The sequence below is a fragment of the Schistocerca cancellata genome, chromosome 2 (assembly GCF_023864275.1).
Source record: "Schistocerca cancellata isolate TAMUIC-IGC-003103 chromosome 2, iqSchCanc2.1, whole genome shotgun sequence".
Classification (NCBI taxonomy): domain Eukaryota; kingdom Metazoa; phylum Arthropoda; class Insecta; order Orthoptera; family Acrididae; genus Schistocerca; species Schistocerca cancellata.
Genome location: NC_064627.1, coordinates 1012921039 through 1012934061, shown reverse-complemented (window position 1 = coordinate 1012934061; position 13023 = coordinate 1012921039). Strand labels below are relative to the sequence as shown.

Below are 13023 nucleotides of genomic sequence, written 5' to 3'. Positions count from 1 at the left end.
CCGTACTGAACCTTCATTCGTCGATGAATTTCAAAAGGTTTCACACCTTCACTACGCGGAAACCGAAAAGAGAACGCTGTTCTTCCCTGGTGCAAGTCGCAAGTGGGGCGGCCATCTTTATACTGATACTGCGACGGTATGTGTGCATCTGCACTATGCTGCCACCTACAGGCCATTCTGCACGCTGTTTGTAGCACGCTTACCAACTTACAGGATAACGGCGCGAAATTTCGATTTGTTATTACAAATTTAAGGTTTTCATTTGACTCACCCTCGTACGTACATGTACGCCAGTTACATAATTTTACATGATACATACAAGACATGTCACTGAACATTTTTGACGATTGCATTACAATTGAACTTTTCCACAAGGTGAAACGGTTACAGAAATCCATCGATTTAGGAATTGTTGGTGTAGTACACTGACCGATACTGTTCCGTAGTGTGTACGGAGATAAATACCACATGCAAGAGGAAACCGTTACGTACGTATCAATGCCTGAGTTAGGAAACTCTAGTATTACTTTCCGCCCTCGTGATAACAGTGAAAGTAAGATTACGTACGTCAATCACATCGCGATTATGAGCAACGTAGGGTTCACGCTTGCATCTCGCGATCTGCAATAGCACCGCGTTTCGTTTATTTCAAGCACCAACTTAGCTTTGCAATTTCTCCGGATGTCCCTGACGTACAGCTACGTAACCAACGCCATCCTTTTTGTGAGTTTCCAAAACATTAACTGTGTAAAAATTAACAGGGGGTGTCCATTAAAAAAAGACGTAAGTTTGTCTTGAAAATAATATTTGCTTACATTTTAGAATGTCTCATAGCCCCTCCCTTAAATTCACACGCGCGAAAGTCGTTTTTCAATATCTAATATTGTTCCAGAGATATCTGCACCGAAACGTTTAAGTGAAAATGGCCCTGAGCACTATAGGACTTAACTTCTGAGGTCATCAGTCCCCTAGAACTTAAAACTACTTAAACCTAACTAACCAAAGGACATCACACACATCCATGCCCGAGGCTGGATTCGATCCTGCTACCGTAGCGGTCGCGCGGCTCCAGTCTGTAGCGCCTAGAACCGCTCGGCCACTCCGGCCGGCAAACGTTTAAGTGAGCCACCCTGCATATCAACCGATGATCTTGTCCAGTGAGTGAATCAGGCGATTCGAGAAAATCGTATATGATGGGCAATTCAGAACAAACGATAAGAAATGTTGTCGTCTGTCATTGATCTTCTTCATAACGAAACTCGTGCCGCACATAGCAGCTGCAATAAAGACGTTCCTGCAGCGTTTTCTGTGGAAAGTGTTTAATCACGCACCATTCAGCCTGCACTTGGCTCCCTCTGATTTTCATCTCGTTGCTCACATGAACTGCTGGCTATGATGATAGGTTTGGCACACACGACGATCTGCAGGCCAGTGGAGAGAATTGGCTGCTGCCTTCAGTGGCGAGGGCACTGGAAACTTCATACAACGTTATGATAAATGTTGAAACCTTCCCGTCTCCTCTATACCTTTTGTGTTATTGATAACCTTCCCTTTTACAATAAACTATGTAACTTTCCCTTAGGATTTCTATCTCTTGCTTAATAATAACAAATGAAATCTTCCCTTCGAAATCTTTCTCAATCTTCGCATACAAATTTAATTGCTGCTTATTAAAAGTGATTTTCTGATTATTTCGACAAAACATAGAGTGTGTCGTCGTCGTGGCCCTCAGTCGTTATCTGCAATAACCCAAAACTGCTGCTTACCTTTTTTTACTGTTACTGGATCGCCATGTGACTGCTACATCGAACTGCGACATGAATATACTTACTATGTTTTACTGTACTCTATTAGCTGCTGGTGGTCTGTCATAGTAAGTGGCTGTATTTATTAGCAAAGCTGACGTTATTCTTTATTAGCAACGCTGACGTTATTCTTTAATTAATTTGTCTGAAGTTACGTAATTCATAGTTACACTTTTTCTTGACAACAATAAAATTTTTGCAAAGTTTTATGTTGATGGTTTTTGGGATGGATTATAATCAGTAATGCAACATTGCTGGCAAAATTTAATTGTATTCCGAAAACGCTTCAAATATTTACTGTTGGTAATGAAATGATTTTACAAACGTTCACATGGGACATACTTTTTACAATAATCTTACAACTAGCTTTGCGCAAACATACCTTGAGTAGTCTTGAGTTTCGCAAAGAAAATAATTCAATAATATTAGTTCCTCTTATGATAATAGTTAGTTGATGTCTCTGTACATCCGTTTATAATCTCTTGTAAATCATAGCTGGTGGCTGGCAGGCACACTAATCCTCTCAACCTCTCGCTTCAGACCTGCTACCAACTCGCTTCACATCTCGCTTACTACTGACTTCCTACGAATGCTAAAGTGCGGTCTCTCCTGCCAACAGTGCTTTCAGGTGCAGACAATCCCTGCTACCATTACAATATGTATCAATGCGCGGTCTTTCCCGCTCTTTTCTTAAAATGTATCCGTACGCGGTTTCTCCCGCCCTTTTTAAAGATATATCAACAATACTTTGGTGCAGACATTCCTTGCTACCACAATTATTTCCAACATGACAAATATTAATTATTCCTACTTAATGCTATTAATAAAATGTAAACATCTTTCATAAATTGTGATTTGACAATAGACAATAGAAATACACACGTCTTACAATGTCTAAGTCGAATCGCCGACTATGTAGAGAAGTACAGGGTGTTTCAAAAATGACCGGTATATTTGAAACGGCAATACAAACTAAACGAGCACAGATAGAAATAAACCGTTTGTTGCAATATGCTTGGGACAACAGTACATTTTCAGGTAGACAAACTTTCGAAATTACAGTAGTTACAATTGTCAACAACAGATGCCGCTGCGGTCTGGGAAACTCTATAGTACGATATTTTCCACATATCCACCATGCGTAGCAATAACATGGCGTAGTCTCTGAATGAAATTACCCGAAACCTTTGACAACGTGTCTGGCGGAATGGCTTCACATGCAGATGAGATGTACTGCTTCAGCTGTTCAATTGTTTCTGGATTCTGGCGGTACACCTGGTCTTTCACGTGTCCCCACAGAAAGAAGTCACAGGGGTTCATGTCTGGCGAATAGGGAGGCCAATCCACGCCGCCTCCTGTATGTTTCGGATAGCCCAAAGCAATCACACGATCATCGAAATATTCATTCAGGAAATTAAAGACGTCGGCCGTGCGATGTGGCCGAGCACCATCTTGCATAAACCACGAGGTGTTCGCAGTGTCGTCTAAGGCAGTTTGTACCGCCACAAATTCACGAAGAATGTCCAGATAGCGAGATGCAGTAATCGTTTCGGATCTGAAAAATGGGCCAATGATTCCTTTGGAAGAAATGGCGGCCCAGACCAGTACTTTTTGAGGATGCAGGGACGATGGGACTGCAACATGGGGCTTTTCGGTTCCCCATATGCACCAGTTCTGTTTATTGACGAAGCCGTCCAGGTAAAAATAAGCTTCGTCAGTAAACCAAATGCTGCCCACATGCATATCGCCGTCATCAATCCTGTGCACTATATCGTTAGCGAATGTCTCTCGTGCAGCAATGGTAGCAGCGCTGAGGGGTTGCCGCGTTTGATTTTTGTATGGATAGAGGTGTAAACTCTGGCGCATGAGACGATACGTGGACGTTGGCGTCATTTGGACCGCAGCTGCAACACGGCGAACGGAAACCCGAGGCCGCTGTCGGATCACCTGCTGCACTAGCTGCGCGTTGCCCTCTGTGGTTGCCGTACGCGGTCGCCCTACCTTTCCAGCACGTTCATCCGTCACGTTCCCAGTCTGTTGAAATTTTTCAAACAGGGCCTTTATTGTATCGCTTTTCGGTCCTTTGGTTACATTAAACCTCCGTTGAAAACTTCGTCTTGTTGCAACAACACTGTGTTCTAGGCGGTGGAATTCCAACACCAGAAAAATCCTCTGTTCTAAGGAATAAACCATGTTGTCCACAGCACACTTGCACGTTGTGAACAGCACACGCTTACAGCAGAAAGACGACGTACAGAATGGCGCACCCACAGACTGCGTTGTCTTCTATATCTTTCACATCACTTGCACCGCCATCTTTGTTGAAAATTGTAACTACTGTAATTTCGAAAGTTTGTCCGCCTGAAAATGTACTGTTGTCACAAGCATATTGCAGCAAACGGTGTATTTCTATCGCTGCTCGTTTAGTTTTTATTGCCGTTTCAAATATACCGGTCATTTTTTAAACACCCTGTAGCTGGTAGGTGTAGCTAAACGTAGCAAATAAAACCCGTGTGTGTGATCTGAGGTTATCCTGGCGTACAGAAATCTTGAAAATTTCTCGGGTATTCAGCCGGATAGCGTCGTCCAAAAGGTGCGATATTTCGGCAAGCCGACTTTTGCCATCTTCAGGCATGAAGATGACAAGAAGTCGGCTTGCCGAAATATCGGACCTTTTGGACGACGCTACCCGGCTGAATACCCGAGAAATTTTCAAAAAACCCGTCTGATTTTCACTATGGTTTCCGTTTCGCGACCAATTAGACCTCGGTGGAAAAAAATAGCCCTCCTACACACAAAGCTGCCGGAATTGTCGTCTTGTCTTCCTGACCAGCCTCGCTTGTCGTGTTGTAGGGCAGCCTGAAGCCGACTTTTGCCATTTTCAGGCGTGAAGATGGCAAGAAGTCGGCTTGCCAAAATATCGGACCTTTTGGACGACGCTACCCGGCTGAATAGCCGCGAAATTTTCAAAAAACCCGTCTGATTTTCACTATGGTTTCCGTTTCGCGACCAATTAGACCTTGGTGGAAAAAAATAGCCCTCCTACACACAAAGCTGCCGGAATTGTCGTCTTGTCTTCCTGACCAGCCTCGCTTGTCGTGTTGTAGGGCAGCCTGAAGCCGACTTTTGCCATTTTCAGGCGTGAAGATGGCAAGAAGTCGGCTTGCCGAAATATCGGACCTTTTGGACGACGCTACCCGGCTGAATAGCCGCGAAATTTTCAAAAAACCCGTCTGATTTTCACTATGGTTTCCGTTTCGCGATCAATTAGACCTTGGTGGAAAAAAATAGCCCTCCTACACACAAAGCTGCCGGAATTGTCGTCTTGTCTTCCTGACCAGCCTCGCCTGTCGTGTTGTAGGGCAGCCAGGGACGGGAACCTGGACATCCTGAAGCCGACTTTTGCCATTTTCAGGCGTGAAGATGGCAAGAAGTCGGCTTGCCGAAATATCGGACCTTTTGGACGACGCTACCCGGCTGAATACCCGAGAAATTTTCAAAAAACCCGTCTGATTTTCACTATGGTTTCCGTTTCGCGACCAATTAGACCTTGGTGGAAAAAAATAGCCCTCCTACACACAAAGCTGCCGGAATTGTCGTCTTGTCTTCCTGACCAGCCTCGCTTGTCGTGTTGTAGGGCAGCCAGGGACGGAAACCTGGACATCCTGAAGCCGACTTTTGCCATTTTCAGGCGTGAAGATGGCGGAAGTCGGCTTGCCGAAATATCGGACCTTTTGGACGACGCTACCCGGCTGAATACCCGAGAAATTTTCAAAAAACCCGTCTGATTTTCACTATGGTTTCCGTTTCGCGACCAATTAGACCTTGGTGGAAAAAAATAGCCCTCCTACACACAAAGCTGCCGGAATTGTCGTCTTGTCTTCCTGACCAGCCTCGCTTGTCGTGTTGTAGGGCAGCCAGGGACGGAAACCTGGACATCCTGAAGCCGACTTTTGCCATTTTCAGTCGTGAAGATGGCGGAAGTCGGCTTTCCGAAATATCGGACCTTTTGGACGACGCTACCCGGCTGAATACCCGAGAAATTTTCAAAAAACCCGTCTGATTTTCACTATGGTTTCCGTTTCGCGACCAATTAGACCTTGGTGGAAAAAAATAGCCCTCCTACACACAAAGCTGCCGGAATTGTCGTCTTGTCTTCCTGACCAGCCTCGCTTGTCGTGTTGTAGGGCAGCCAGGGACGGAAACCTGGACATCCTGAAGCCGACTTTTGCCATTTTCAGGCGTGAAGATGGCGGAAGTCGGCTTTCCGAAATATCGGACCTTTTGGACGACGCTACCCGCCTGAATACCCGAGAAATTTTCAAAAAACCCGTCTGATTTTCACTATGGTTTCCGTTTCGCGACCAGTTAGACCTTGGTGGAAAAAAATAGCCCTCCTACACACAAAGCTGCCGGAATTGTCGTCTTGTCTTCCTGACCAGCCTCGCTTGTCGTGTTGTAGGGCAGCCAGGGATGGGAACCTGGACATCCTGAAGGAAGCGACATCCACCCAGTGCAACGCCAGGGATGAAGACGGCATGACGCCGACGCTGTGGGCCGCCTTCGAGGGTCACCTCAACGCGCTCAGCCTGCTCGTCGGACGCGGGTGAGTCCTCCACACCACCTGCTACATACCTTACTCACCTGCCTGCTACATGGGACGTCACATTCAACTAACGTGCACTAGCTTACCGCTAGGCGCTTTCAGCAGTTTTCAAATAATTCAGCTCAACACGAGATTTACATATGTTTACGAGAGCATGCTGATAAGTAATGCCTCCGGATTTTTTACGTGAGAACTCTTACAGCTTTTTAAAAACAACAAACGTTATTAACATTCTACACTTTTGTTCTCGTGTTCGGATTTATTTCTCAACTCGGTTACCGTGGCAGCGAACACGTTCCCCCAAGCGAGAGACCATTATTTTGATACCGTTACTGCAGAACGTTTAATCACAGAGCCACAACCTCACCTCTGCTTACACTAGAGACGGGCAAAACTGTTCTTTTCAGAGATCAGATCAGAACTGTTCACTCCCTGAAATGAACTAGCTCTTTTTCATGACTCACCACTCATTCACAATAGAAAATAAATGTAAGGCACATTGCCCTTTAAACTTGGTTTATTCCAGTACTATACCTGTATTTTGATCTTATTTGATCCTATTTTGTAACACAGATAATGAGTAAGAATTTTGTATTGTTTATTGAAATTTCCCCGATATGGCAAAGTTTTTGATTATTGATTTATTTTGCACTGTCGTGGTTTTTTGGGTGATCGGAAAATTTGTAACTTGAGATTTACATTAGCAATGTATTTGGCTATAATGTATTAAAATTTCATTAACCTCATACAAATACATTGCAAGCCATATATTTTTAAAGCGAACGTTTCCTTCCGAAGACGCCTAAAATCGCAAAATCCGTACCAGAATAAGAAAAAAATATATAAATTTGACTGTAAGACTAAAGTGCTGCATATAGCCTTACGCAGAATAAAACAAGGAAAATATTGGTGTATCACATTTTGCGATACGTTTATCGGTTCGCTCGTAATTAAAGCGTAAATTCGAGTGTCCATATTAAAAATCCTATAGTAAGAGGAGTCGTCAGGAACCTAATCAGATCAGTTTAAACAAATAAAAATAAAATAAAAACAAATGATATGTACATAACATAATAATGTAAAATACATAGCGGTATTACTACGAAGAACAATATCCAGTAGAGACGAACTCCGATCCAGAGGCGCTGAGTCAAGCAGGTCGAGCTGTGAGCTGTATTACTGTGTGAGCCAAGACCGCAGAGACCAGAGTGACACCTGAGTTGCTTTGCTCAACACTCTGGCTAGAGTCGAGAACGGTGGGATGAGCGTTGAGCGGGCGAGTTCCGAGGGTGGGGGGAGCGGTGAACGGCCACCATTCACCCGCTCCGAGACAAATCGTCCGTTCTCTTGCGAGCAGGTTGTTGCAAGTAGTTCTTATGTACTCCGCTAGGATGCTCTCTGTCCTGGTGCTCGCATCAACTGCCCAGAGGGCAGGACGTGCGACTGAAACGATCGCCGACGGAGTGCGATGCTAAGTTAAGCTGTGCCAGACACTGCACGCGGCAGAGGAAGCACAGTGATGGCACGGCACATGTGAAACAAACACAAAATCCAATGGGGCACTGCACAATGCAGGCAGCCAAGGTAGAAGCAGGGCAGAGGCCGGCGCTTTCTCTCTCTCTCTCTCTCTCTCTCTCTCTCTCTCTCTGCTGTGGGAAACGTTTGGAGCTACCGTTCTTTTTTTCTGAATCACTGATTGTTCACTCCTTTGAAAGATTCAACTCTATGAATCAGTTCAGGAGCGGATGCCCCATCTCTAGCTTACACCGCTTCATCTCTAATAATGAGAAGTCATCGGAGGTGTTCTTTAACCCTTTAACTGCTCTGGACGTGTTAACGCGCGCGCCTTTGTACCTGTCCCTGTGTGCCTTGAACGTGTTTACGCGCGCCACCAGTCCTTCTACGCTGACACATTCAGAGTACCAGGTAGCAGGATTGGTGGTGCGCATAAACACGTTCAAGGTACACAGGGACAGGTACAAAGGCGCCCGCGTTAACACGTCCAGAGCAGTTAAAGGGTTAAGTTTTGGAAGGAGCTGAAAACCCGATGGGGCGAAGTCATACTATATGGATGACAGTGAACCTAAGAACTTGGACTGTTGCAGATGTCGCAGCATTCGTGTGTACTGCGGCGTTGTAACGCTGAAGGAGAAGGTGCTCCATGTGTGGACGAACTCTTGGAATTTGAATCTCAATTACAGCACGCTGTTTCTCATGTACCAACACACAGCACAAAGAAACTGGTGTAGGCAAGCATGTTCAAATACAGAGGTATGTAAACAGGCAGAACACGGCGCTGCGGTTGCAATGCCTATATAAGACAGTAAATGTCTGGTGCAGTTATTAGGTCGGTTACGGCTGCTACAATGGCAGGTTATCAAGATTTGAGTGAGTTTCAATGTCGTGTTATAGTCGGCGGACGAGCGATGGGACACAGTATCCCTGAGGTAGCAATGAAGTGGGGATTTTCCCGTAGACCATTTCACGAGTGTATCGCGAATATCAGGAATCCGGTAAAACATCAAATCTCCGACATCGCTGCGACCTTAAAAAGATCCTGCAAGAACGGGACCAATGACGACTGGAGAGAATCTTTCAGCAAGAGAAAAGTGCAACCCTTCCGCAAATTGCTGGGCCATCAACAAGTGTCAGCATGCGAACTACAGGGTTATTACAAATGATTGAAGCGATTTCACAGCTCTACAATAACTTTATTATTTGAGATATTTTCACAATGCTTTGCACACACATACAAAAACTCAAAAAAAGTTTTTTTAGGCATTCACAAATGTTCGATATGTGCCCCTTTAGTGATTCGGCAGACATCAAGCCGATAATCAAGTTCCTCGCACACTCATGGGGTTAAGTCGGGAGAGCGTGGAGACCATGACATGAATTGCTGATCACGCATCTCCACCACGACCGATCCATCGGTTTTCCAATCTCCTGTTTAAGAAATGCCGAACATCATGATGGAAGTGCGGTGGAGCACCATCCTGTTGAAAGATGAAGTCGGCGCTGTCGGTCTCCAGTTGTGGCATGAGCCAATTTTCCGCGGGCTACGCGTGAAACTTGCCCGCACGCGTTCAACCGTTTCTTCGCTCACTGCAGGCCGACCCGTTGATTTCCCCTTACAGAGGCATCCAGAAGCTTTAAACTGAGCATACCATCGCCGAATGGAGTTAGCAGTTGGTGGATCTTTGTTGAACTTCGTCCTGAAGTGCCGATGCACTGTTATGACTGACTGATGTGAGTGCATTTCAAGCACGACATAGGTTTTCTCGGCTCCTGACGCCATTTTGTCCCACTGCGCTCTCGAGCGCTCTGGCGGCAGAAACCTGAAGTGCGGCTTCAGTCGAACAAAACTTTATGAGTTTTTCTACGTATCTGTAGTGTGTCGTGACCATATGTCAATGAATGGAGCTACAGTGAATTTATGAAATCGCTTCAATCATTTGTAATAGCCCTGTATTCAACGAAACACCATCGATGTGGGCTTTCGGAGCCGAAGGCCCACTCTTGTACCCTTGATTACTTCACGACACAAAGCTTTACTCCTCGCCTGGGCCCGTCAACACCGACATTGGACTGCTGATGACTGGAAACATGTGGCATGCTCGGACGAGTCTCATTTCAGATTGTATCAAGCGGATGAACGTGTACGGGCACGGAGACGACCCCATGACTCCATGAAGCCTGCATGTCAGCAGGAGACTGTTGAAGCTGGTGGAGACTCTGTAACGGTGTGAGGCGTGTGCAGTTGGAGTCATATGGGATCCGTGATGCGTCTGTATACGACTCTTACAGGTCACAAGTGCGTAAGCATCCTGTCCGATCAACTGCATCCATTCATATCCATTGTGCATTCCGACGGACTTGGGCAATTCCAGCAGGACAATGCGACATCCCACACGTCCAGAATTGCTACAGAGTTGCTCCAGGAACATTCTTCTGAATTTATACACTACTGCTGGCCACCCAAGTTCCCAGACATGAACATTACTGAGCATATCTAGAATGCCTTGCAACGTGCTGTTCAGCAGAGATCTCCAACCCCTCGTATTCTTACGGATTTATGGACAGTCTTGCAGGATTCATGGCGGTCAATTCCCTCCAGTTCTACTTCAGACATTGTCTACAGCGTTATCGATCTTACGGAGGAACAGAGCTAGCTGAGTTTCACGAGATCTCTACTTTCGGAATCAATCTTGATTTCTGTAGAGCGGCGTTTCGTCTTCAAATACGTCATAGTAGGCGAGCATAAAATGTATTCCATAAATCTAGCTCAGATTGCCGTCAGCGATGTTAGCCTGTGATTATGTGCTTCTGTCCTACGACATTTCTTGAGAACTGGGATGACCTGCGCTCTTTTCCGGTTTCTGGGTACCCTTCGTTGCTCCAGCGACCTACGATTAACTACTGCTAGAATGGGAGCAACTACTTCCGCACAAGCTCTGCAGAATCTTACAGATATCTCATATGGTCCCAATGCCTCTCCACTACTAAGCGATTGTAGTTGCTTTTTCTGTTCAAAGATGACCCATCTCAATATGTGTTATTTCTACAATTGACCATTCGTGCTCGTTCCATTTCACGGTGCTTTGCAACGTTACTACACTTTTTTTTTGTCGATGTGACTACGTCAAGCAGCACACCGGTAACAACCTGTTCGAACCTTACAGGATTTTTGCCTCTTTGAGTTAAGTGTGGTTCAAATAAAAATAAGTGGAAAGGGTGAGGAATACTTGGTTGCCGGCCGCGGTGGCCGAGAGGTTCTAGGCGCTGCAGTCCGGAACATGTGTGTGATGTCCTTAGGTTAGTTACGTTTAAGTAGCTCTAAGTCCTAGGGGACTGATGACCTCCGATGTTGAATCCCATAGTGCTCAGAGCCATTTGAACCAGTTTTGAATACTTGTTTCGGTTACTGTACTAAAGCGTTAATTATATCATCGATCGTCGTTTACAACTCAAATGACATTACACGTACGGTTAGGAGCGCGAGACGTGGAGCCGTTAGGCTTTATCTGCATTGCGTGCGTGTTCACGCTTGCTGCACTCTGGGTGCGGCCGACGAACACGAGAGGAAGCGGGCGTTTCCGTGGTGCGAAAAGCGGGTCGCACAGCTGGCAGAGACCCTCTCGTGTTCGGTGGGAGCATACAGACATGCAGACTTCCGCGAATGTCCGAAGAACTGCGTGTTGTCGCGTCACGGCCTAGGTCCTTCACCAGCTTTGGTGACGCAATCAGGACGTTGACGACAGTGTGGACTGAAGTCTACTAACCTACCTTTAAGGGGCTCCGGAAAGGCTCAAAATCATGAAAAGTTCAATTTTTACTTTTTTGCGTTTTCTGAATCTGCAGACTATTACCTTTTAGTAGATATATAATGTATTCAATTCCGAAGACTACAACTATTTTTAAATTTTTTTTGAAATGTGTTCTACATGGGCGCTGTTAAACTGCTGTCAAATGGTGTTATTATTAACGTCCGTGTTCATCAGGTACATTTTAGTGATGTGAGATAAAGTATGTGTTGTGGCTAACCTGTGATGGTTCAATATATATCGCTGGTGTGATTGTCGATTGTTTCATGTTTATTTACTCTGTCGTTAATTCGAAAATATTCGTAATTAATTCTGTTTCTTGAGTCTCTGTTTTGTTGAAGTATAGTAATGAGTAAAAGTAAAGTTATTAGAAATCCTCTGAAGGTTTTTAAGAAAAGCAGAAATGTTGGAAAGCCGAAGGTATGTGTTATTACAGTAAATAATAACATTCTAACATGGTAGGAGCGATGCTTGCTTTAGACAAGGAACGCCTTCGGGCTGCAGACAGGGCTGTAAAGAGTCTAGAAATACAAGCAAGAGTAAACAGGAGGAGGAACAAGAGGAAGCTGGAGGAGGAGTTTGCAGAGGATGAAGATAATCCATCCTATGGACCTGGAATGCACTAAAAAGTTAATCCAATCTTTGTCGCTCGATTCCCAAAACTTTTATTTTCTCAAACTAATTACATGTTTTCTAAGGATCTTCCAAACATATTTGTTTCAAACTTTCAGTAAATATTACACAGTACCTTCTGCATAATTTAACACAGCCTTTTTGCAAAAAAACTGTATGTTTTTGAATATATAAATAAAAAATTGCAAAAAAATGTTGTGAATTTTCATTACAATTGAAAAAAAATCATCTTTAATAACTGAACCAAAATTTTGTAAAATCCCTGTGTTAAGTTGTAGCCCATATTCCAATAAATAATCTGTAAAAAGTTCAACTTCCTACCTCAAATACTTTGTGAGGAAAGATGTAATTTATAAGCGTTATTTTAACATTGCAAGTATAGGGCGTTCCGGAGCCCCTTAACGGAGTAGTAGAGAGGAAGTCTGCTAGAATGCTTAGCCCAACTGATTTTGGAACGGAGAGAAGGTGTCTGGCTTCGTAGGAAGTGAATAAGAGTGAACCATTTATTTCCCAATTGTTCAACCTTATTCGTAGAGGTGTCTTTCAGTGGCCTTACATCTTTGCAAATGAATGATTACATCCTACGACTCTGTGTGTTAGTCCTTGCACCAAATCCCGGTTCTCGAGTTCTCCATTTCGCCATCAGAGACAAGTG

At 44.6% G+C, this 13023-nt stretch overlaps 1 protein-coding gene across 1 annotated transcript in view; it reads left to right on the top strand.

The window, feature by feature from the left end:
- LOC126162985 (ankyrin repeat and SAM domain-containing protein 4B) overlaps nt 1-13023 on the top strand; it is a 321356-nt gene that overhangs the window by 95858 nt on the left and 212475 nt on the right. The window contains exon 2 of the mRNA XM_049919841.1: nt 6268-6411. Coding sequence (XP_049775798.1) covers nt 6268-6411 — 144 coding nt within the window. The remainder of the gene's footprint in view (nt 1-6267; nt 6412-13023) is intronic.